Source organism: Lathamus discolor, chromosome 4, assembly GCF_037157495.1.
Source record: "Lathamus discolor isolate bLatDis1 chromosome 4, bLatDis1.hap1, whole genome shotgun sequence".
NCBI lineage: Eukaryota > Metazoa > Chordata > Aves > Psittaciformes > Psittacidae > Lathamus > Lathamus discolor.
The window spans coordinates 1,207,275-1,232,849 of record NC_088887.1 but is presented as its reverse complement, the minus strand read 5'-3'; the positions used below and the strand labels follow the sequence as shown (position 1 = coordinate 1,232,849).

The 25,575-nt window shown below is 39.2% G+C and overlaps 1 protein-coding gene across 4 annotated transcripts in view; it reads left to right on the top strand.

Annotated features, from left to right (window-relative positions):
• CBLB (Cbl proto-oncogene B) overlaps nt 1–25,575 on the top strand; it is a 121,488-nt gene that overhangs the window by 3,845 nt on the left and 92,068 nt on the right. For all 4 annotated transcript variants that reach the window (XM_065675937.1, XM_065675936.1, XM_065675935.1 and 1 more), the window contains exon 3: nt 6,116–6,366. In XM_065675937.1, coding sequence (XP_065532009.1) covers nt 6,116–6,366 — 251 coding nt within the window. The remainder of the gene's footprint in view (nt 1–6,115; nt 6,367–25,575) is intronic.

Sequence of the window (25,575 nt, the reverse complement as noted above, 5' to 3'; positions counted from 1 at the left end):
CACTGGGATTTGTACTTTCTGGGGTTTACTGTTGTGTCTTGTTTTATATGAATTCACAATTTCAAATGCATTATTAAAAGAAGGTAAACTATTAGCATCAATGGCCAGTTTCCCTGCTGCTGTTCTTGTGGCTGAACAGTAGCTTTACCATTAAGAACCCAAAATATTTTTGTAAGTTCCTTTGCAGTGCAAAGGATAATATTCCTTTTATGGTTTCAAAGGCAAGCCTGCTTTCTAGTGCTAGCATCATATAAGCAAGTTGACCATGTGTCTCTAAATTTCTAGCAAGCAAATTACTGGGTTTGAAACAGGACGTGTGTTTTGGAAAGTTCGCATCCTATAAATAAGTAAAACCATTGTTAACAAATAACTCCAGGTCTTTCTTTAAACCCTGTGTAAATTACATGGGATGTTTTTATGTTTTCTGCTGAGATTCTAAACTAATGATTTTAAAGCCTAGAAACTAGCTGTGTATTATCATCAGAGAATAATGATTATCTTGAGGAAAAACTTTGGGAGAGAATGCCTATTATGTTAACATGGGAGTAGTTAATTTACTGCTCTGGCTGTGTAGAGTTGGCAATACTATTTGTGCACACTTCACTATTCTGGGTTTCAAGACAATAAAACTGTGATGCATTCTGAACAGGATTTTTTTTTTTTAAACCAGGAATATTTCAGCAGCTTTTAATCACTTTTTAGTACTCTTATGCAGTGGGCCTGAAAATGATTGTATTTGCTTCTGTGAAGTTTAACACTAGTCTAAACTGTTTGTGCACTCTCTCATGACCCACCCAGTTGTTTTGACTCTGACTATATAAATGGGGATGGCAGTTTGACTTGCTATTTAATAATTGTCTAAGAGCGAATTAGAATGTGTCTAATACTGTTGACTTGGAGGTAATACAGCTTTTACTAACTTAGTAATGTGGTTTTCTTTAAATTAACATTTGCAGACATCAAAGTTCTCAACAGCATCTAAGTGAGTACACAGAGCACAGTAGCTCAAAATACGTTGGTTGTTCTGTAATAGTTACACGAATGTGTAAACTTCCACATCAGTTGCATGGCATTGTTCCACAAGGGATCTAGAAAAGACAAAAGACAGCGGTCAGTTCTAACTGTGGTATTTTTTAGTGTATCACCTGGTCAAAAGTGATAGGAAGTTTTACTCTTTTTCCACAGTGCATACAGGACATAAAAATTAAAACAAATAATTCAAAGCTTCTCTCTTTCTTATCAGAAGAAAGTATAAATGACCATACAAAATCAGCAGTCCTTGTGCATATGTTGTATCGGTATTATTAGTGCTTATTCCTCAAGTTTGGGAACATATGGCTCAGTTGCAATGTGGTAGGTGTCGAACAAGCACTTACAGTATTCTCAGTTGAAAAGATCAGTAATCGGTCACCTCTGTGTTTTGATGAGAAGGCTCTTTCAGAAAGAAACCCATCTTTCCATCTTTCTGTGGAAAATAAAACACGTTGCAGATAAGGTAACTTTTGCCAGGAAGAAATATGATGAAGCAGATTTCAGACTTCATCAGATGTTCAGATTTCATCAGTTTTCCTGGTTAGCATCTTCCTGATTAAGCTCTTCAGAATTTATTGTTGGTAGCATTGTGTGTTGTAGCTTTCTGGAGAATTGTTCCAGTTTCTGACTGCAGAGCTATCTTTGTGCTGCCTGTGGTGTGTCAGAGTGTTTACTTTGTCTTTTTTTGGACTGCCTGGCAGAAAATCCTTGGTCAGTAGACAGTTTTGAACTGTGCAAGCGCTGCTGCTCTGATCCAGTCTGCTCACTGTGGCTGAAAACAGTGTTTAGCGGATGTCCTACTCATTACATACTCTGTTTTAGCTGTTCCTTGTATTGTCTTTGACTAGCATTAGGTGCTTAAACAGATTGTGTTAGGGCTTCTATATGTTGCTTGAACAAAAGTTCTTTTGTCAAATGAGACCAGGACTTTCAATGTAATTGTTTGCTTTAAAAAGTGAACAGAAGATACAGGTTTCTGGGGGAAATTCATTGTCTACATACAATAGGCATCCATCACTCTCATTTCTGAAGAGGCCATGGAATTAACGCCATATAATTTATGTTAGATATCTTCAAAGATGTCATGAGTAGCGTATTTATTTATTTGGGGGGGGGGGGGGCTGGACAGGTGTTGGAAAGGGAGATGTGTTTTACATCCATAGACGTTACAGTAAGCTTGTCTGGAAGTTACCAAGTTAACAGTTTCGGAATCTGTTTCTGGTAGGTTAGGATAATGCCTTAGCTCTTCACAGTTAGAATTGCACTCTATTGCTTCTGTGGTTCTGGAGTAAGTACTTGGTTTTACCCTGAGTGAGGTAGTGAAAGGACTGTAGATTTGTTTCTGTTTACCTCAATGAGAGAGAGATTTCTTAGTAACTTGCTGACTGACTGGGTTTCATTTTTTTTAGACTGAATGCCTGCTAAATATATACGTGCTTACTTCCAGTCATAACAATACACAAATCACACAGTGATATGATTCATGTCCGCTCCTAAAGCGTTGCCGAGGGTTGCTTTGGAAAGTGCAATATAGGGGTCTTTATTTTTGGTTGGGTTTTTTTTTCCCCTTTTCCTCTTGAATCCTGTTTCCCTTTGAAGAAAGGTATGTGTGCCACTTCTGGTGTATTGGTAAATCTTTTGCGTCAGCAGATGTCATTTCTTATTGCTTACTTTTAATTGTGAACTGCTGTGGTATGTGTCAGGACATCCTGACTCTGGAAACCATATGGTTTACCAGCCATCTCTTTACAAACTTACTTCCTTTGGACTGAAGCCTTGTGTACTCTGTAAAGTGGAGAAAAGCCTTGTACTGCTTCACTGGATCACTGACTTGAACTAAATATTAACATTTTTTCAGGCAGAATGCATAAGCTTGAGTTCTACTGTAGAAGAGTAGAAGCCTTCTTAGAGGCTTCTTCTAAGGTGAAGGTTCTAGTGCTGTGCTGTATGTATGCCTGTAAACTGAGCAGGTGAAGTCTTGTAAAACACGACAACCACAGGATCCTGTTTTGATGTCTGTGTGATTATGTCGTGATACTGAACTGAGGGAGACTGTAGAACATCTGTAAGAGAAACTAGTTCTTTATTACTGGATGTTCTTTTTTGTGTAGTTGAATGGGCCATCTGTTGAAAATATAGCAACCAGCATAAACAATTTGCTTTTTCCTGTTGCTTTTGTATCTTTAATGGTATTTCTAATATATAAAACAGCTTACAGTCTGCATGTTTCCTTATCTGATTCAAAAGATAGACTCTCAGAAAGAGAATCAGTTCTTTTTTCGTGATATTTAAGTTAAATAAGCAATTCAAATGGCTGCAGCCTTTTTTGCTGTGGTCTGTTCTCATTGCTGACTTTTCCCCCCCCTGAATAAATGTTTCCCTCTCTTCAGATTTCTTTTACTTCCTTTTCCCCTGTGCTTGTTGCTCCAGAAGGTTGCAGTGCCTGATCAGTGGTATGGATTTGTGTCATCCAGAGTTGGCCTTGGGAAGAATGTCCATCTTGTTCCAAGTGTTCACTAAATCAGAAATTACAGAGACCAGAAGTGTAGGTGAAGAGTGTGTGTTTTTCAGAAAGGTTTTCCCTTCTGCCCTTGGGATTCCCGTTCTTGTAATTCTTCTACAAAAAGAAATTCATGGATGCCTCTGCATGGGTGATTTTCCTATCTGCACATGAAAAACCAAAATCTTTCCTCGTATTTCTAAAATCTCTTTGAGTTCTGTCAGCTGAACTTCAGCATAACTAAAAGAAAATGTTTAATCTCCTTAAGTCTCTGTTAGAACCTTTCTTGATCTTCTGGGGTGACACCATCATCCTGCCTTCACTCAGACAACTCCACTTGAACTGCTCTTATAAAAGTTGTGTCTGAATCTTTCCTATCCATCCATTCACCTAAATCTCTCATTGAGGCCTTGCTATTTTTGTGTATCAATAAGTTCAGCTTGTTTTTCTGACCTTGGAAGAATGCCATCATATCCAACCTTCATTCTTTGAGAATGCTGCTTCAGGCATCTCCTAATCCACAACTTGAACCTTGATAAGAGAATCTTTATCACATGAAATATAAACAGGTTATTTTTCAGAGTCTTACTGTCTCACTGGTGCAGTTACAGAGTGAATTCCAGACTTTGTCACCTGATGAAGAGATGAGCAGACATCTTTATGCTTTACTTTTTTTTCTGTTGTTGTTTCCTTCCAGTTTCCTCCTCAACTTGGGCATAATTCTTTTATGAGCCACTGAATTATTTTAGAGTTAGAGCTTGCCTTGAAACTTTGGTGTTTAGGTCTAGAAATGCTTAACTGCTAGTGCCCGGAACCACTCTTTAGCGTGTTGAACTGTGTTACGCTCATATGCGTATTTGCCAGCATCTACCTGCTGTGCTTTCTGTTTCCTACTGAGATTGTAAATTTCTGAGATTGTAAATCTGTGGGAAGGACTGTCTGTTGTACAACACGTCAGAAGGGTGTTCCTGATCCATTACTTGGTCAAGCAGGTGAAAGAATTAATGCAAATGACTGAAGTGACAAGTGATCAGTGAAATGAGGGGAGCTATTGTGAAAGTCATGACTAGACTTCTTGTTTTGTAAAACTTTTTAGGGCTTTTGTCTGCTCTTCTATCTCTATTTTTCCAGTTGTGACCCCCATTAACCTAAACCTGATTGCCTGGTGTGTTTTCATGCTTGTTTCAAAAGGGAAGAATAATGTGTTTGCTTTGCTGATTGTGCTACATGAAGGTCTGTTAGTGGCAACAGTATTAAGACAGTGAACTTCGTAATGGTTTAGATCTAGAAATTGAAGGATGGGTCAGCAATATTGATACAGCTTTGAGTTTAGATGTGAATGTTATAGGATACAAGTCTGTGTCTATCCCTTCCCTCCCTGCACCCCAGAATGCTCAAGACTGCACTCTTCTGAAGTTGATATACTAGTAGGAATAGGAATCTGCTTTCAGCAGTATTAAGATGTTTTTGCAGCCTCCTTAGTTATGTCAAAAGAATGTCAAAGTCACTAATATATAACGTGGCAATTTCCAAATGATACCTGTGAAACTTGAGTACCATAAGGACTTAATTTTGTCAAAAGTATTTGCATATGTACAGCTGCACACACATTTACAACGTGTCCCTCTGCAGTGTTTTAGCGGGGTGCGGACAGCTCAGTAGAATAGCACTCAAAACCTACCTGTTAGTTTTGATCTCTTTTGCTTTCTAGAACAGAACATCAAAGAACAAACTACCGGAGAATCTAGGTAGCCAGGTGATAATTACTCTAACCTTGTGTATGTTCAGGAAACGGAAACAGTACCACCTTCTTTCATAAGCATTATAGTGGAGAGTAGATTCATATAAAGGTGTTCCATTCATCTGAAGCTTTTTCTCTAGTATCTGTTACTAAATTGATTTTTGTGCTGTGTAGAAGCATAATGATTCCGAGTTCATTAAGTTACCTTTTATTATGGCCATGAACTGGAAAACACTGGGTGTATAATGTTTTGTTTCCTGGTTTATAATACTTGCTTGTGAGTGACTTAAGTTCTGTGTGTCATAACTAACATCTCTTGAATCAGTGGCATAGTTCAGACCATTTTCATATGCGTACACCTTTCAAACTTAAAATTCCTGTAGGTTCCAAGAGGTTATATTCTTGGATAAAGAGAGAGCCAGCAGGTGAGAAGGTAATTTATAAGGTCAGCTCTTAATAGACATTTAAACATCCATAGGGAAGTTCACCTGCAGCAAACAGATCCATATGGAAGTACTGTTCTTGGTATTAGCTGCATATTCTATTTTAATAATATGCTCCTTAGCATATAATAGGCAGGCAAATACAATCTTGCTTTAAATGCAGAACCCCCAGCTATGTAAGCTTATTTGCTTTTTGTAGATGTGAAAGAATTAAGTTAAATTTTATGTCCTTTGACATTAGAGACTATGTTGGAGTTTTGTGTAATATAAATGAAGTAGGATTTAATTTGATTGTTTGTGCTTGAAGATTAGAGGAGATGCTTACATCTGTTCATTTTAAGATGTCAGATCAGTTTTTGCCTCAACATATCTTTTACGTTCTCTTGTTTTCACTTATAGGTGAGATTGTGCCAAAACCCAAAGCTTCAACTGAAAAACAGCCCACCTTACATACTTGACATTTTACCTGACACTTACCAACATTTACGACTTATCCTGAGCAAATACGATGACAACCAGAAACTCGCACAGCTCAGTGAGAATGAGTATTTTAAAATCTACATCGACAGCCTCATGAAGAAATCTAAACGGGCTATAAGACTCTTCAAGGAAGGGAAGGAAAGAATGTATGAGGAGCAGTCACAGGACAGGTAGGTGAAATATTTGAATATGGAGTAGATTGTCTGGCTTGTCTGCATTCTTAACGCTGTTTATCTGCAGTCATGGTGTTCTGATGTTTTTAATTATTTAGAGAGCAGAAATGTTTATTATTTGGATTCATTGACCCTGCAGGTCAATCAGTCATTTGCTGGGTTTGTTCCACTGTGTGCTCTTACCTGTCACTTTGTGACCTTTAAAACCAAGTGCATTTCCTTCATAAAACATTCATTTAATTGTAATTACTTATTCACAGCACCTTACAATACGTAGTTTTCCCTCTGGCAGAGAGTGAGTGACTGTTACTTGGATTGAGCTTGATCTCCCTACTCCAGTTCTTAGAACTGTGGGAGCCATGGTGAATATTGACTTACAGCTTCTACAAGCTACGAAATGGAGCAAAACAATGTTCATGTTTCTGAGATGTCATGTGATGTTGGCATAAGGTGATGATAATGTTAGTTTGGTGCAGAGAAGCCTTTTCGGAAACCTAACGGATTCCTGATTTGCAGGGGTTCCGTTTTAATAACGGGGATTAACGTCTGCTTTGTGTACTCTTGCTGGTGAGTGAGGAGAGTTTTAATACTTGATTTTGTTGCCTGACATTTAAAAAATGATATTTCAAGAACCTTCTGCAAATCTGCAGTTTCATTTTAGCAAGGGTGCAGTAGTATTGTGGCAATTAGACTCTGTCATGTGTGGTATAGCTTTAAATCTCTTAAAATACAAGATATGACACTGTTTCCAGAGATCCCCTTTTTAAAGGAGGTGGTGAGGGGTGGGAGATAGAGAGGAAGCGAAGGGAGGATTGAATCCCTGCCATTCTGTCTGCACCTGAGCTCAGAGGCAGGGTTGCAGTATAGTTTTACAGCTGGTGAAAGTGTTGGCAGAAGCAGTGAAATGCCTACCTTCTTGTAAATGTCACTGCTGTTATGTTTGATTTATACATATGTTCCTTACAGATTTTTAGCCATGATTATAGCTATTCAGTATATTCCAGTAGTCTCCTGTGCTTGATGGGGTGTCTGAAGCTTGCCTAATGTCAAAGGATTTTTCTTTAAAGTATGTAAAGACTGTCCAGTTGCAAATATACTTGGAGCAATTTGCCTAGGAGGAGCAAAGTGCACTGTTTGAATTATTTTAGCGATAAGTAAAGACTTCTGCTTGGATTCAGAAGTATATAAAGGAACACTTTTCACTGTAGATGCGTTCTTTCCAGAACCCCTGGAAAAATTGCTCAGCTCTGAGCCTATGGGTTCTTTTTTTATTACCCCATTTCTTGTATGTGCAGAAGTCATTGTGTTGCAGAGGAAATAGGAGCTTTTTATGCTAAGGGAAATTTGACATAAACAGTTGCATTATGTAAACAGGTTTTATTTTGACTTCCCTATGTTGTATGAAACCCAGATTTACTTACGGCTTTGCTTACAGTTAGCAATAAATTAAAGCCAGTTTCAGTGTCAGTTTTTCAAAACAGTCTGCTACATGCTGCGTACAGTCACTCAGACTGTCTGAGAAACTGTATCTAGCTGGTAGAGTTGCTTTTCTCTTTGCAATTACCCACTTCATTTCCTGCATAAAGGCAGCAGTGGTGATACAAGGATGTCTTCTGTGAAGCAAACTGGTTTTGAGGAAGGTGCAGTTAGCGTATTTACTGTCATTTATTTGGGCCGTTCTTGTGAGATGATTGGAGAGGAAGGATTTTAAAACATAGTAATGAAGTGCACTGAATCACAGTAACTGGTTCAGGGTCTCTAAATTGGTATTTCAGAAGGTGACAACTCTTACTTTGCCTGTCAGGTGGATTTCCAAGCTTGAGGAAAGGAGTACAATAGAAATGTTTCTGCTGCGCTAAAACTGCTGCGTTTCCTACAGAATCTGCATTCTGTCTGTCAAAATGCTTAAGCAAGCAAACAAAAAGAGTAAGCATTGTTTCAGCACTTCATGTGTCCTGCCATTGTAAGTTGAAGTCTACATCTTTGAACTTCAGTGCACCATCCTTCATCTACTGGTGATGTTTTATCACCAATGTGTGTATCCTAGTTTGAAGTTCAATGAAAGAGTGCTTGTTTGCTGAGCCCTGTGCCTAGGTGGTTGTTTGCTCAGCAGTGCTTCAACATACATAATCATGTTAATTTTTGGGAAGTTAGTAAAAGAAGCTGTTAAATGTTTTTATCTTCGTTGCTTCCAAATACATCTGCGTTAACCCGAGTACGTTATTTAGGGTTATGATGCAAATTGCTTAAATACATGTTTTTGCAGATGGTTCTAAAATGAATGTCCAAATTGATGTGCAGTCAATTTTCAGAAAAGGCAAACCAAAAACCTTTCATGTTGACACCTGGCCCTTATCTGTGGTTTTCAGTCTTACATTTCTGTTTTGTTTTGTGTTAGTGTCTCTCTGGTTTCTGGATAAAAAGTCATCATGAAAAGGAGAAACCTTTTTTTCAGGCTGCATTTGAAAGCATTCTCTCTCTGTATTTGATTGGTATACTTTTGACCTTATTAGCATTATTGAATAATCTTTAACTTCTATAGTGATGGCACACTTAGGATGTGTGGAACCAGTGCCAAAATAAATGTGATTTTATTTGCCTGATGATGACACAAAAGTTGCTCTATTGTGAAGAATTTATCATGAATTTTAATTCCTGAAGATCCTGTGGATGAAGCAAGCTAAGTTAGATTATGTAGAAATGACATATACAACAAACAAAAGTTTATACTGTGATAGTGTTGCCTCTCTCCTGGGTTCCATGTCAAACACACGTGATGTTTGAGAGTAGTTGGCGCTTTCATTCTGTACTCTGTGGGATGAGTCTTGCTAAGCAGAGAAAATACAGCTTGCAAGCTTGTTTGTTGTTTATTAATTGCATCTACCTTCAGGGTATGATGTCTGGTATCAAATTATGTCCTCCCATAGTCCTCTTGCTTAGTGAAGTAAGAGATGATGTTTAATAAATTTGGTAAACTGTGCTAGATTTAGGCTGCGCTTCAGTTTTTCTGCGTATGAAGTGTTCTAAAGTTGTTTTTTTGGGGTCACACGTTTTACTTTTTAAAGGTTATTAATACAGGCTTATTAAGTTTTCAGATTCAGGTACATCTGCTTTTCTTAAAAGTCTTTCTGTGTCTTTGAGGGTCTGGGATTTTGGTTGAGGTGGTTTTTTTTTTTCCTGTCCCCTTTGTTGTTTATTGGGAAGTGGACTAAAGCTGGAAAACATTATTTCTGTCAAGTCCAGACTTCCTTTTTCTTGCTGCATTCCAAAATTATGTGTCCAGGGAAAAAATCAAAACTGGGTAGACTGGTAGTGTTTTCAAACAAATATGTTAGCCAGGTGTAGAAATCAAGCACTGAAGTTAAAGTAGCAAGACTAGAGAAGGAGTAAAGGAGCAATGGGGAGTGTACATTTTAGATTCATTCAAGATGCTAGACATCGTCTTCAGGGCTAACACAACTACTTCTTAGTAATGGAGACAAATGTGAGTTTTCTTGTGCTTGCCTTTAAATTGTGTCTGTGGAAGAGTATGTCTTCAGATGGAACTTGTTCGCTGTCTGTTTCAGTATTCTCTGCCTTCTGCTATGTGCTCTTTGTGTGCAGAGAAGAGGAAAGTGTAAAACCAGGGTTTATGTTTGTTTTTAATAATCAGTTAAATGCTGCTTGGTTCAGCCAGAATTGGTTGGCTGCATGCATTTAAGTGGCACTGCAGAAGTGGAAGAGGAAGATAATGTGAGAAATGGATATTTCTTCAATAGTGAGCAGAACAGATGAAGATTGCAAGAGCTGAGGTGTTTTGGGGCTTGATGTGTAAAGAGGTGTGTATGTAGGGAAAGTCGGAGTCAAGGAAGCATCTCTAGGGGATCACAAAACCACTCCTGTTCCTATAGAGAAGGTCTCAGTAAATTCTCTTGCCTATCTGTGCATTCGGTGTTTTGCTTGTTTCTAGACTTCACAGCTTAATTTAGTGTATTGATAGCGTGGAATTCTTATGTTCTGTATGTCTTCTAGGGAGGTCTTATAGGTGTGGTTCAAGTGCCGAATCAGGTTCTTCTTTGTTACTGTTCAGGTTGATTAGTGGATTTATAATATATTCCATTTCTCTGCCTTAAGTCTGTTGACAGCTGAGGTCAGTTAATGGTTCTTCAATCAAGTCCTGAACTGGCACATGGAAAGGACACAGCATTTGTAGGTAGAGACCTTTCTACTGTTGAAGTTTCTAGCCTATTCCCTCTTTATTCTCAAAGTACAGGCTTGATAAGAAGTTACAAGGGTAAGTAAGCATCGGGATGGATTTCAGTTAAGTCAGCTGCAGCACAGTAGCAGTACTCCTGTCCTGTGTTAAGTGAGAAGTAGCTTACCCTACTTTGAATTACCTCATCTTATACCACAGCTTGCTGTTTTGTTTCCAGGAAGTTAGGTAGTTTATAACTTAGCTAGCCTTGTAACTTGTTTGTGTCTCCAGACAGAGGAGGTTTTGTTGATCAAGAGAAGGATTGGGAAGTGTAAACTGTTAATTCAGGATGATTTTATTTGGATAGGTTAAGATGGTTCTGGCCTGACTTCATAGAGGAGAGGTGCTCCAGCCCTGTCATTATCTGTGTGACCCTCCTCTGGACTTGCTCCAACAGGGCCACATATTTCTTATGTTGGGAGCCCCTGAGCTGGAAGCAGTGCTCCAGGTGGGGTCTCACATGGGCAGAGTAGAAGGAGAGAATCCCCTCCCTCAACCTGCTGGCCATGCTCCTCTCAATGGAGCCCAGCAATCAGCTGGCTCTTGGGCTGTGAGCACACGCTGCCGGCTCACGTTGAGCTTTTTGTCAGCAAACACCCCCAAGTCCTTCTCATCAGGGCTGCTCTCAATCTGTATTTGGGCTTGGGATTGCCCTGACCCACGTGCAGGACCTTGGAATTAAACAAGGAATGTTATACAAACGCACCTTTAAAACAAAGTCTTGTTGCAAAGGGCATGTGAGAACATGTGGAGGTTACAAATGGTTATGATGGCTTGTTTTCAACATTAATGCAAACAGGCAGTGTGACTGCTGTTGCAAAGTGATCTTTAATTTTGTTAGATGTGTTTGATCATCTTCATTGCTGGGGGACGGTGTTACCAAATGAGAACAAAGGAAGTATTGGTACCAAACTAACTGAAAAGCAAGTGTTTATTCAGATTGCAGAGGAGGACAAGGAGTTTAAAACCACAGAGAAGCCTAAATGAAGGAATAATGGTTTGTAAATTCTTACATTTGATTTAGATCCTGGATTCATATCTAGTTTGGTAGAAGAGGGGTGCACTTCATTTGTCTTCTACATTTAACTCTTACAAAACTGGGCAGCATTTTCTGTGTTAATGCAGGGTCTCTTTCAAACTTTTCCTTGCAAGTAATGTGATGTTGACAGTCACATCTGAGCAGAGTTCAGCTTGTTGTGAAAGGGAATACACGGTCTCATCTTTCCCTTGTTGCACTTTACATGATCATTTATACCTGTAGAAAGTGCATATGATGATGCTGCTGAATTAAGGTGCTGTAACATTCTTATCTATGTAGGTGTGAAAGCTCTGAAAAAGCACAGTTAGGTGAATCAGTCTTGTAGACTTTACATGTGTTTATATATTCATTTCCTTTGTGATAAACCTAATGACAGTTCTGTCTCTAGGGTTATACAGTATAACTGATGCAGTGTCTAGGGTTATACAGTATAACTGATGCAGTGTCTGTGCTGACACATTGGTTTTTTACGTTGTTCTGCTTCACTTTAGAAGGCAATATAGGATGACAGAATTAACAGAGAAGAATAGGAGGCCATTAAAAGTGGTGACAATCTCTGTTAAGAACATCTGCTTGCTGAACATGCCAGCAATAAAGGAGCGGTCTATGTTATCTTTTTTTTTATACTCATATTTCCAAGTATGTGTTTTTAAAATATTGGGGGAAAAACAAACCCACACCCTAGTGCTTTTGTAATGAAATGTTCTAAGGTTCAGCTTTTAAACACTAAAATGTGAAAAGCACATATTCAGTCAGTAGGTCATCTCGATAACACTGAGTGGGTCATCATCAATAGGCTGTATTGGTATTTTTCTTAGAACGGAGTTTGGACACCTATGATTTATTTCTCATTAGGTTACTTTTTGCTGGTTACCTCATCATAAGTCACTCTATGTCTAAGTATTATTACATTTAATTCATAGTACAGCACTTTTAGGTTGTCCTGGAATAAAGAGTAGTATTTAGGGCTACTATTTACAGTTGTATTATGCTTTTTGGCTATATAGCAGCAGGGTAATGGCGGATGACAGGAGCATTGAGAAAACCTTGTGTATGTTCTAAATGCATATGAATTTTTAATCACTTCATAACTGTGTCTTACTGACAGCTCATTCCCAGTGGCCAATGCTTCAGTGTTTTTACAACTTAATGATACATGTTCTGTGCTGCAATTGGGAAAATACAGAAAATGTGGCATATAGAGTCAATTTGTTTTGTCTAGCTGAGGAAGTCATATGTCAGCAGGCTGAAATCCTCTCTCCCTGTATGCTTTTTAAATGAGCTTCTTTAGGATCATAGACTTGGAAGACTATATTGTATTATTTTGTTCAGAACTCTGCATCTCCTTCTTATTCCTTAATTCATAGCTGTAGCAAATAGACAAAGATTCAAAGCAAGTAAAAAGTATGTAACATCCTGTTCATGTGTTTCCTTTTACTGGTAATCCCCATAATTAATGCCCTATGAGGAACGGGCCTCAAATCAGTTACAGAGCGCTGTAATGTAAAAAGACAGAGCTCATCTGGGAGGTGTTCAGTAGTATGGATCACGGGCGACCCAGTTGGTATGCAGCTGCTCTTCAGTCTATGCATATGTGGTTTCATTATCTACACGCCTGTCTGTCTGACAGATGATTGTCTAAAAGGAATCTTCCGTTATGAAATTGTCTTAAGTGTCACTGAGGAAGAGTTGTTTGTTTTGTCTCCTTTTTCTGCTGCCATTGGGATGGAGAGAAGAATGGGGTAGGGAAGCTGTGAAGGTGAGGATCATGGATCCTGACAGTCACTTTGAAATTATCTTTAATGAAGCCATATGCCAGGAAGAGACACGTTTGAGCACCATGCACCGGTTTCTTAGTGGCTTAAAGAAAGGGTCCATACAAAGTGCTCTTCTGAAAGGGCTGAGTGTGTTTGAGAGTTTTCATTTGTTTGTGTTGTATGAATTTAGTGTTACTAATGCTAAATTGTAATGGTCAATTTAAAAAAAAAAATATACTCATACTTTGTTAGAACATTAAAATGAATTTTAAATGGACTTAGAGGGTATCTGGATATTTGTTCTAAAAATCAGTCCTTGGTTAAATCCATGATTCTGGGAATGCAGCTTGTTATTAGAGTGGATGACGGAAAGGCGTTCTGACATAAGTGCTGTTCTTGAATCCTCTAAGCCCAACCCCCCCAGCCACCGGAAAGGTGATGGCTACTGAAGAAATGAGTCTCTAAAACATTAGAGAAATCATTTGGCTTACGTTTACTCAATAAAAACGAAGTAAAAAAAGTCAGCACCCTTCTCCCAGCATCTGTCATAACATGGTAAAAGTTTCTGGTGGTTCAATCCTTCATATATAATGGAACAGAAGAATCCTATCTGCTACAGCAGTTTGTAAACAGCTGTCAGGAAAAAGAAGGGTAAATGTACCATTCCTCTGTTTACTTGTGCTGCTTTTTCAGGTAATCCTCTGCTCTGCAGGAAGTCTTTCCAAGGCAATCTTTTCCTTGGGCAATTACTGGTTCACACTTGCTTGAAGGCTGCTGGGGAGTTCTGACTGCCTTAAGCTTGATGTGCATAAATAAGGTGGGGTGACAATGACAAGTAAGCCTTACAGTGAAATCAGCTGACAGCTGTGAAGACACTAAGTTCTGGATATCCATGGAGGTGATATTTAAGATACCTGTCACATCCTTCTGTACCCTTGTGGAACACGAGTTCCATAAATGCCAGCCATTTGCTGTATGAACAGGAGGCAGAATATTTGGCAGTGGAATCTGGCGTATAGATTAGAATTGCCAAGAGGAATAAGATTCCTCAAAGGACATGTCATGTCACACTTTACCCTGTACATTCATGCCTGGAAGCTCCTACAGCTTTCCTGTGTGGCAGCTTTTTTGTTTGTGCTTGTTTTTAAAAGCTTAGCAAAGACAAGAGTCTGGTGTGAAAGAAAATGGAAAGGTGATGGTGATTCCAGGAGAACTCGCATATACTCTGTTCCTGGATTTGCAATTTGCAGCAGATGGTCCATGTATTGTTTCATTATTCTTTGGGGAGTCTGACCCTTTATTGTGGGTGTATGCTTTAGCAAAAAAAGACAACCAAAATATGCCTTTTTGTAATGGATGCAGCTCAATTTATTAAACTGCGTTGATTACTTCAAATGCTAGCTTTTAAGACTTGTTTTTATTTAAACATTTAATATTATGTTTAATTTCTCAACAAGGTAGGGTTTTTTTTCTGAAGTATCAAGGGTAGTTTTGATTCGAAAGGATTGCTCACTGCCATAAGTGCTGTTTTGTGAACCAGCATAATTTTACCATATGCCTTGGGTTTCATTTGAGGTATTATGAATAAGCAGGATGAGTGCTTTCAAAGAGGCATTCCTGCTGTCCCACATCAACCATGTGGGCTTTCAGTTAAGCTTCCCAGGAAGACAGCAACATATGTGTACACAATGTGTGTATTATATTGGCGCCCACTCATAGTGTTAAAGATGTGTCAGCATTTCCAGAATAATTCCCTGTTTTAAGAGCTTTGGTTTAGCCTGTGTATGAAAGTTGTCTCTGTGTTGGAACTTCACACATGGTATCAACCATCGTAGTTTTCAGCTGTGAGTTTTTGCCAGGTGAACATAAGCTGAATTAAAGTACCATATTGCAAATGGAGTGGAAGATCTCTAGAGGCATGGTGTCGTGATAGACTCTTCTTGCTTTCCCAACTCTGAAGCAGTACCTCATCGTGAAGTGAAATGAAGCTATAGGGGATGCCACTGGTTTTGAAGGATTGTAAGTGATTTTTAGTGCAACGAAGTGGCCTTGTGCTTGGCCTTGCGACTGTTTCTTAGGCTAAAATGTTATATATTTTATAATAATTACACAGAATCATACAGAATGGTTGAGGTTGGAAGACACCACTACGGGTAATCTAGTCTAACTTCCCTGCTCAAGCAAACTATGTGGCACGACATGCAGATTGGTTAGTATGGAAGTGACTACATAGGAGCAAAACTGAGGCTGGATTTTGAAATACCCAGATTTCTAACATGGAGTTTATGTGCTTAAACAGTAACTTGATAGTATAGTTTTAAATGTGCATGCCATAACCAAAATGTTGTCAATTTATAAGCCTGGGGTTTACCTAGGTGTCAATGTCATCTAAAAACCTCTATCTAAATGGTAGGTGATTTTGTAAGTCAGCCCGAACAGCAGTAGACCGACTAGACAAGCCTGTAGTTTGAAGATAAGCAAATTAAGGTTTCTTCCCCATTTTGAAATCTGAGTTGAGAGCTGACACCCTTGGAAAGAGCTCCTCTGTGCATTGCTGATAGGAAAGGTCTGTGAGCAGGACATGCCTGTAAAATAGTTCTGTTGTACAGCTCTACTGGTCATGTTAGGATATACGGATAGGTGGTACCATGTGTCTGCGGTGGTAGATTATCCCCCTAATTACTGTTTTATATGGAATGAATCCTAGTCACGGCTTGCTTGAACCTCTTGAGAGGAATTAAATATGTGATATATCAGTTAATATGCATAGTAACAGCACATATTCAAATTGCTAACTTTTTATGCGTGCCTTAGGAAATACCAAGAAATATTGATACCCGTTGTAAAGAAATACCAAATTGACAATAATGGAGATGTTTCTGTTCTGTTCTGAACCATCTGTTAATGTCCCACCGAAGGACCAAACCCCTGCACCTACAAAATTCGGAGAATCTTCTGGAACCTGAAACTTGGACTGCAGAGAACTGTGAGCCCAGATTTTGGAAGAGCGTAACCTCCTCTGTGAGGTTAAATCCTGAAGCAAGCAGTAGTGTACCCTTTTGGCCCCTTTTTCGGGTTGGTGGAGGTTGCAGGGGGAAGAATGATCTGGGTGATGACCCGGACTCAGATGTAATCAGGTGAGCGGAGCTCAGGGCGCGTTATTTTCTGCGTACACAATCCAACTGCCCTTATGATCAGATGAATCAGCATAGCCTGAGATCCTTTTAATGTTAGTCCAAGAAAATAGCGTGGCTGTCGTGTAGTCTGCAGGGCACTAAGGTGTTCAGTGTTGTGTAAAGCTCTAATTTGGAGTGCAATAAATACGCATAGATTGTTAGTAACTATTGCGTTCTTCAGTAAATACCTTTTCAGGATGATGGTTATAGCTGTCACTGGAAGACTCACATAGTCCAGATTTTATCCATCTGCGAAATGTGATTGTTTACTGAAGTTGTTCAAGTTTGTGTTTGTCTTTTTAGTGTAGGACTGCTCTGATGTCTAAATTCTTATGTCTCGTGCCTGTGCTCATACTTCCGTGTTTCCTTTGAATACTCTGCGTCAAGGATGGAAGCAACCTTAGTAACCTCCTTTAGTGTTTTTCAAGTTACCATTTAATACTATTGGAACAGTGATGGATGCATATGCAAATGTGCGTGCTTGATAAAATTCTGGGTGTTTGTGAGTTATTTACATGCCATATAGATTTGATTCTGCTTAACAAATCGTAGTTGATAATGTACTGATTTTGTGTATCCTTCTGGCATTTTTCATGACCACCATACATTTTCTGGATTTATATTACAAAAATACTTTTTTCTTTATGACAGCATACTCCATTCAAGTGTAACTACCTGCATGGTAAAATACATACTTGTCATGATAACAAAGAAAAGGGTGTTCAGGTAGCTTTGGATTGGTCGTATTTCTTATTTTGCTACTACTTTCGTTTCTATATGAGTCCTAAATGCCCTGGAGCGTCCACGCTCATAGTTCTGCCTCATTTTTGTGATTAGCCTTCCCTCCCTACCACACTGTTGCTAAAATGTCCTCAGGGTTTCTTCTACAAGGCTTGATAGCCTTGTAAATTTAAGATAAATGTACGGCCCCTGGGGAGGAAAAATAATGTAGTCAGCAAATACAGCTGTCTGTGATGGCAATGTTATAGCATAGTTTTACACTGGCAGTTGAGATTTTACATACCTTTTAAGTTATAGTGGAGAGAAATAGTACTAATGCTGTCCTGTCAGGGGCTATTCAAACAATCACATGCATTTAAATAGATGTTCTTTCATCTTTAAATAACTAGAATACACTTCTGTTTTGCTAGTCTAGCAAGTGTTCACCAGACCTTCACAGAAAGCTTTTTGATGTTCTTTTTGATGATGCTAATTTGAGTGGCAGTTTTATTTGTATGGTGCTTTACCTCTTCCAAGTGGTGTTACAAAGGGTAGTTAGATTTTTATGTTCAGAGAGTTTTATTTTTAAACAGTTGCCCTTTAGCTTTTTTAACTTAGACACTTGATAGTGCTGGGAGTTTTGCTTTACTTCTGAGTTCAGTGTTTGCCCTGTCTAGTATAATTTGCTTGGAGAAATCTGCAAATGAACCACTAGAGGATAAATACTTGATGCATCCTAAATTTGTGCTTTCAAGATCAAATAGCAGAAACCTTTTCTCGCTGTTCTGGTCCTGACAAAATAGTAGTAAGATATTTAAGCTTCAGATTGATTTGAAAGCCTATTTGTAAAGTGTGGGACAAAGCAGTGTCATGGAGACGAGTGCTGAAAACAGACTAGCTTAGTTCTACCTCTCTGTAAGTAAGCGGACTGAATTTGGTGAAGACTTGGGATATATTGGATTTTGCTTTGTGCTGCTTTTTTGAGTTCTAGAAGGTGTTAAGTATGGTCAGTGTCAGAGCATAAAAGCTTGCAGGGAAAGAGTGAAGGAGGGGAAAAGTATACGAAATCCTGACTGCCCCACACTTGAATCTGGTAACTTTGTGGCCTTTGACTTTCTGTCAAAAACAGTAAGCATGGAGCAGCGTTATTCTGCTTTCCGTTTTAAGGTTATATATTTAGTATCCCACGATGCGTTCTTTAGTTTGTATAAAAGAAGTAATGCCTTAGACTCCCTTTTCTCTGAATCTCTTTTTATGGGTAGAGGCTCAGTCACTTAGAATACTTTATCGAATCCAGGGTCAGCGTTCACAAGGGGGACACAGAATGCTGTCTGTGTGACTGTACGTGTCTTAATTTCCCCTTGCTGTATGTGACCTCAGTGTTTTGTTACCGAAAAATCAACATTCACATTCAGTATCTCTCTGAGGAGTGTTTCAATATGTGTCATTTAATTTGATTCCATTTGGCTTTATGGTATCTATTTAAGTTGTAATTTGTGGATAAATCGGCGAATGAACTAAGTTTATCCACCTCTGTTAAGTTGAAGCCAGTTGAAAGGTTTGAGTGTTCTACAGTGAAGAACTAAATAAGATGTATTAGGCAGCTGAATGTCTATTCAAATCTAATGTACCCATGACTACAGTTCTAATTTGTCACATGTTCTCTTTTTAGCTTAAATGAAGTGGCATCACTGTATTGCTTCAGTTTCGTTTTCTGCATCCCCCACCGCAAGTTTTAAGGGGAATACTAGACAGTGGTTGTCCAGGTATCTTCTGAGCAGTAAGCTCCTGCCTATCAGAACTGCTGCCTCTGCTGCTTCTGCCACCATTCCATCCAAAGGCTGTTGTTAGGGCATACTTCTGAAAATCAGTGCATTTTGTGGTTTACAGGATAAAATAGGCTTGTTTTCAGGGCAAAGATGACCTCGGTAACATATCTGATGAATATACGCATCACAGTTTGGCAGCACATGCTTTTACAGAGCACTGGAACAGGCTGCCCAGGGAGTTTGTGGAGTCTCCCCCTCTGGAGACATACAAAACCTGCCTGGACGTGTTCTTGTGTAACATGTTCTAGGTGGCCCTGTCTTGGCAGGGGTGTTGGACCAGATGATCTCCAGAGGTCCCTTCCAGCATTAATGGTTCTGTGAAAGATGGCATTATCCCAATGTATTTAAATTAACAGAGTTTTACCCCATCTGTAGTATTGACTGAGAGGTCATATTAAAATGAAAGAAATGGAGCTTTTGCTTTTTTCCTCACTTAACTGGTTTGGATTGGGGGGTTTGGGGAAACCACCTCAGCTAACACAAATATGCATAACAGCTGCATTCTAGGGTTCTTGGTTCGTGTTACTTAGCTTACTGTTGCAGTTGCTCTGAATTTAAAATTTGACTTGGCAAAATAGTTTCCTAGGCTTAAGGAGGGGGTTTTGGTGTTTGGTTGGTTGGGTTCCTTTAAAAAGCCTCAAACTCCCATTTAAACTTGTTTTAATAGGTTTAATGAAGGATTAGTTTATGCATATCAAAGTTATGTGTGTTGTCGCTGTCTAAAACTTGATGATAAATGCACGTGCAGGCTTATTTTATAATAGTATTTTTAATTGTTGCATTATATTTCTGCAAGCTGATACATGACCGTATCTATTAAAGTCCAACACGTAGGCAAGGATTCTGAGGCATTTGATTCCTATCTTCAGCCCCTAGTAGCTGATATATATTTCACAAAGGTCCACCTGTTAGTATTATGTGTGAAATAAGTAGAAGCAGGATTTTGACCATATTTCTACCTTTTATACAGTGTTTAATTCTTAAATTTAAAAGCTTTTTGGTGTTTTCGTCAACTAGAAATTTTAGAAATTGAGATAGAGAGGCGTGAAGATAATTTTCCTAGGATTATATAGCTTGTACATTGCAGCGCAAGGAACAGTGTCTCCAGACCTTCAGACTCCTGCTTTGATTTCTGTGTGACAGTATTATGTTAAAGTTTTTTGCTGCTTCCATATGTTGATAAGGGAAAGATACACAGAAGACACTTGATTTTATTGAGCCCCTTCCTGATCTAGGGATTTGCTGTAAAGATCAGGGCAGTCTTTTCTGGAGGAACTAGCACATTAAACACAGAGTTACTAGGGCAGGCTTCTTTTTCATGGGGGTGGTTGCCAAGATGAATTAAAAACTCTTTTGGAGATTACCTGGTATCACGCATACACATAGTAGATATAATGTATAATAGCAGAACTAAATTCATAACTAAATTTCCACAAAAGGTTAGATTTTTCTATGATTTTTTTTCTTGAACAGAGCAAGTGGATTTAAGCAGTTGTAAGCATTTGGTTTTTAAGTGCTTGAAAACAGAAGAATAAACTTAGTATCTGCTACAGTAATTGGAAATAGAGCGTTTTGGGGTTAATTATATGTAGTAGAGGCAGAAACAATTTTTCGCCAGCATGTGGATAAGGCGCCAAGTTGAGCAGTAGGCGTTAATGACTCATTCAGGATTAAACCTGTCTCTACTACTGCTCGTAGATATAAGTATTCCAGTATCTATGAAGGCGGGGTGAAGGTTGTCAGGCTAAATTGAAGAGGTCTTGGTTTTTTTAAAGCTTTTTTTTTTGCAGTGTAATTTTTGTTTCCAAAGGTCACACGGATGAGTTTTGTCTTCAGCAACACTCAACGAAGAAAAGCTGTTCTCAAAACCGATATTGCCCTAAGAAATGCCTATCCCTGTGGTGGCTGTTGCTGCTGACACAGGGGGGGGCCTCTCCTTATGAGTGTCTTAATTTTTAGTGGAGAAATGCTCCCAGCTGACTATGGAGCCTGAACAGATAGTACTTTGGGGCAAAGCGGGGGATACACAGGAACTAGTTTCGGACTTTGATTCACACAGCTCATGAATTGAATCTCATGGGAATCTTATTAATATTTGACTCCTTTTTGAGTTGATAGTCATGTAGTTACCTTTCTATAATGGAAATTCAGTCTCTTTCTGAAAAAGCAATTGTTGTTAGTATTGGAGAGTCAGTTCTTCAATTTTGCATCTTGTCGTGCTTGCATTTCCAGTGGACATGCTGATCTTAGGGCTGAGATAACTGGGAATCAGAGAATGCTTGAGAAGGGACCTCCAGAGGTCATCTGGTTCAACTGCTCTGCTCAAGCAGGGCCAACTGCACCCAGTTGCTTGGGGACCAGAATGGGGGGGAAGAAAAAAGGAAAGGGAAAAAAAAAACCAACCCAAAATTATTTTCCTCACACGTTAAGGAGAAGGCCCATTGCCTGCCTTGTATTTTGGTTCTTACAGAGAGCAGTCACAGCTATATATAAATAACTGTCCTCCAAATATTATCTATTTCAATGTTGTAGCAGCTGGCATAAGATAGAAGACTGTTTTTTATAGTCTCTGGTTTCAGTTTAACACTTACCGAGTGTATGTATCACATAGACTCATGTGAGTGAAGTTAACAGGATGTTGTCTATTGATAACAGAGATTTCCTGTCCCTTTACACCAGCCTGCCCCCCTCCCTTTTTCCCCCCTGTGGGGAGTTTGGGGGTGGGAGATCTGATGCTGTCTTCGCTGAGCAATGATCCACTGTGTGTGTTTAATAGATATCAGCTGGAGGATAGTAGCACTGAAAACATGGACTGGGTAAAGCTCACCTAACTACACATGAATTTAGGCTTCCCTTTTAAATGACTTGGGAAACCTCCCAGCAACCTTGAGTTTGGGTAATGTGACTTATGGGACATATGAGTGATGTCTGAACAGAGAAAACTGACTGTGGGGAATGAAATGTTCCTTGGTGATGAGCAAGTGGCTCAGGCAGCATGACTCCTATTCAGTCTTAAAGCTGGAAAAGTTACTGAGCTAACAATACCATGGACTACTGGGCCTGCTTAGTCTAAAATCAGCCTGTGGCTTTCAAAATGAAAGAACATCTTTGAGATACAGTAACATAGCTTTCTCGTCACTAGCTTGAATAGAAGTAATCATGAATGCACCCCTTAGATGTGTTTCAAGCGAGAGCATTGTTAATAAAATTTAGACATATGTAAGAATAGGTGGAGTTATAGAAAGCTTGAAGAAATCCTATGACATTTTGTGGAAGGGTATGTCTGAAGATAGTAGAGCTCTGACTGTACTGATATTATCCTTCATTGTAAGTGGCCTGTCCACGTTAAAGATAACTGTGACCCTTATAGAGCTGTACTTCAGAACTCATCAGCCTTGCAGATTTCTAAGCTGCAGGATTTAGTTATGCTTGGAAGAGCAGAATATGAATTTGCCAGACTATAAATATAATGCAGTGAGAGACTGACATTTTAAAGCTTGGGGTGTACTCTAATGTGCAAGACGTGCCTTTACTGAAGTCAAACAAGTCTCTAGTTCATATGTACTTTAACTGATTTGAAATTCCTCAGAATATGTTATTGATCAGTCCTGTGTTGCTGTCTTTGCTCCCAGGCGTTTAGTTTCTCACATTGTGCTCTGAAGGGGAAGTATATAAACCCTCAGCAAGGAAAGATGATCAGTGAGGACTAGCTACCTGAGCTGCTCTATTTATGCCTGGTTGCAGTCTACTAGATTGCAAATAGTGAGATCGTAACCTCAGTGATGCTATTTACATTAGCTAGTTTGTTAACAAGATGTGTGTTTGTCAGTTAGGTACTGAAATGCTGGCTTTAAATTTAGGAAGGCACATATGGATGTGAATTTCTGAGGTACTTCTCTTCCACTGTGTGTTTTATTGTCCTGGTTTCAGCTGTTACTTTTCTTCTTAGTAGCTGGTGCTGTGCTGTGTTTGAGCTTTAGTCTGGAAATAAAGCTGATAACACGCTGATGTTTTGGTTGTTGTTCAGTAGCACTTGCCTTGATCAAGGACTTTTCAGTCTCTGCTCTGCCAGTAAGGAGAGGCACAAGAAGCCATGGAAGAGCAGAGCCAAAGGGGTATTGTATACCACAGCAGATCATGCCCGCTATATAAACTGGGGGGAGTTACTTGGAAGGGACTGATGGCCGCTTGGGTTGAGCTGGGTATCAGTTAATGGGTGGTGAGCAATTGTATTGCATGCCACTTGTGTTTTCTGAGCTTTCATTTCTTTTGTTTCCTGTTATTATCATTATTGTTGCTATTCTTTCTGTTATCATGTACTGTGATTCAGTAAGTAGTTTTTACTGCGCCTGCACCTCCCAGAACACTTTGCTTTTTTATATCAGTAGCTCCTTCACTGAATTTGCTTGCTGCTTGAGCCATGTGAATAATCATGGTTGTTCATAGAGCAGCCTTCTGAAAGGGCTTTCCACAAAGGCTATGGTAAGCAGACCGGTCTCATAAGCAGGCTGTGAGGGAATTCATGCCTTAACATAAGGTAAATTTAAACGGTGAGGAGTGATCTGCATCTGTCAGTGCCATGCACGCTCTTTCTGGAGCAAGAGTCTATGGGAGCAGGAGTGCTGCAACTGAAGGGCTGGTTCATCACCCACCATTGCAGGAAGACTATGTGTGCTTTCTGGAGATGGTTTTGTGTCATTTTAACTTCCTCTGCAGCATCTTCTCCATCAGTATTTACCTTACATTCATGTTTAATGCATTTTTTACTCTTTATTACACATTGACGGCAAACAGTTTGCCATTAATGTTTTGGGCTATGAAAGGCGTGTAGTCAGTTTATAGAACCCATAACAGTTACACCCTTCAGCCTAGAGAGAATGCCAGCTTTCATGAGACTGGAAAGTCAGCTTTATAGACTCCAAAGTTATGCCAAGCAGCAGCACAGAGCAAGTCAGTTCAACAGCTTCTGCTGTCAGAGAGGTCATACGGCTCAAAGAATAACTGTCCCCCTGCTTCTGCTGAAAATAGTAGGCAGGTTTGTACTGCACTGTAACAGCTGTTCGTCTCTATGTATAGTGCCAGCAAAAAGAAATATTTGTCATGGTCTGCTTCCTCCCTGCGAGATGTTTGGATGAATTCTGCTAGCACAGCAGTCTGGACTACATTTCAAGCACTGTTGATTAAATCTCGCCTTGACAGGGGCAGCCCGTTATTGAGCTGTTACTGAGTATGTGCTGAGCAGCAGCCCCTCCACATTTCCAAACTTCCTCTCCCCCAGTAGACCTGCAAGACAAAAGTCAATGGACTGCAGTGTATGGCGAGGTATTCAGGGTGTGTTGCATTACAGAAGTCTTGCACGGGGAGAAATTTCATAGGTTTCTAACTGGTTTTTAAAGAGCTCTTTAAGCTTCAATTAGTGAAACACCTCTGTAAGACTTCCAAGTGTATTTTTACCCTTGCCAACAGTACTATAAAACTTTATAAGCTGTGAAAGTTTAACCTTTCGCTCCTCCTTTTGCTCCCTCTTTCACTTCTAGAGCAGTTCTCCATGTCTGTAAAGCTGATTAGGTTTTGTCTGTGTCTATAAGGAAGCGTTATTGGAATCTATGACTGTATCTTGAGTATTCCCTAGTCAGGATCTTTGTGTCCTTGCCTGACTAGTCTGTTCTAGGCATTAGACATACAACCAGGTGAGTCTTTATAGAAATAGTCACTTCCAAAAGGAATATGTCTGTTTTGCTTTTTAAGTTAAGAATGTGCTTTGCTAATCTAGTGTTCAAAGCAAGTAAGAATTGGTGTAAATTGACATACCCATCATATGACATACACTGACAAAGACTGAGCTGTTAATTGAGAGTACTCAGGCATGGGGTTAAGTTTATAATAGTAAACGTCAATCAAAGTGAACACTGGTGAAAAGTTCCTACACGTGCTTACTTTGCTTTGCATTCTTCTCTACTCCTCTCCTGCTCTTGATTATTTATTATAAATTAATATATATATATATCCATACTTCCACCAATTCTTTCTTAACAGTAACCTAAGGTAGTTACATGGTCACCTAAAATACCAGTAGTTATATGTACCTTATAAAATTAAGGATAAACCTTTTGGTGTTGCATCCGTTTTGTTAGATTACTGTCAGAGGGTGATACTACTAAAGATGCCTTAATTCCTAGAATTAATGAGTTGGATGACTCCTTATGTAATTTATATGTTGAATAAAGTCTTTAAAATAAAGAAGGATCACAGAATTGTAGACTTGCAGAACAGCTGAGGTTGGAAGGGACCTCTGGAGGTCATGTGGTTCAACCCCTCTGGTCAAGTAGGGCAACTTAGAACCAGTTGCCCAGGTCCATGTCCATACAGTGAAAAAAGCCTGGCTCCATCCTCTTTGCACCCTCCCTTCATGTATTTGCACACATTGATGGGATCCCCTGAGCCTTCTGTT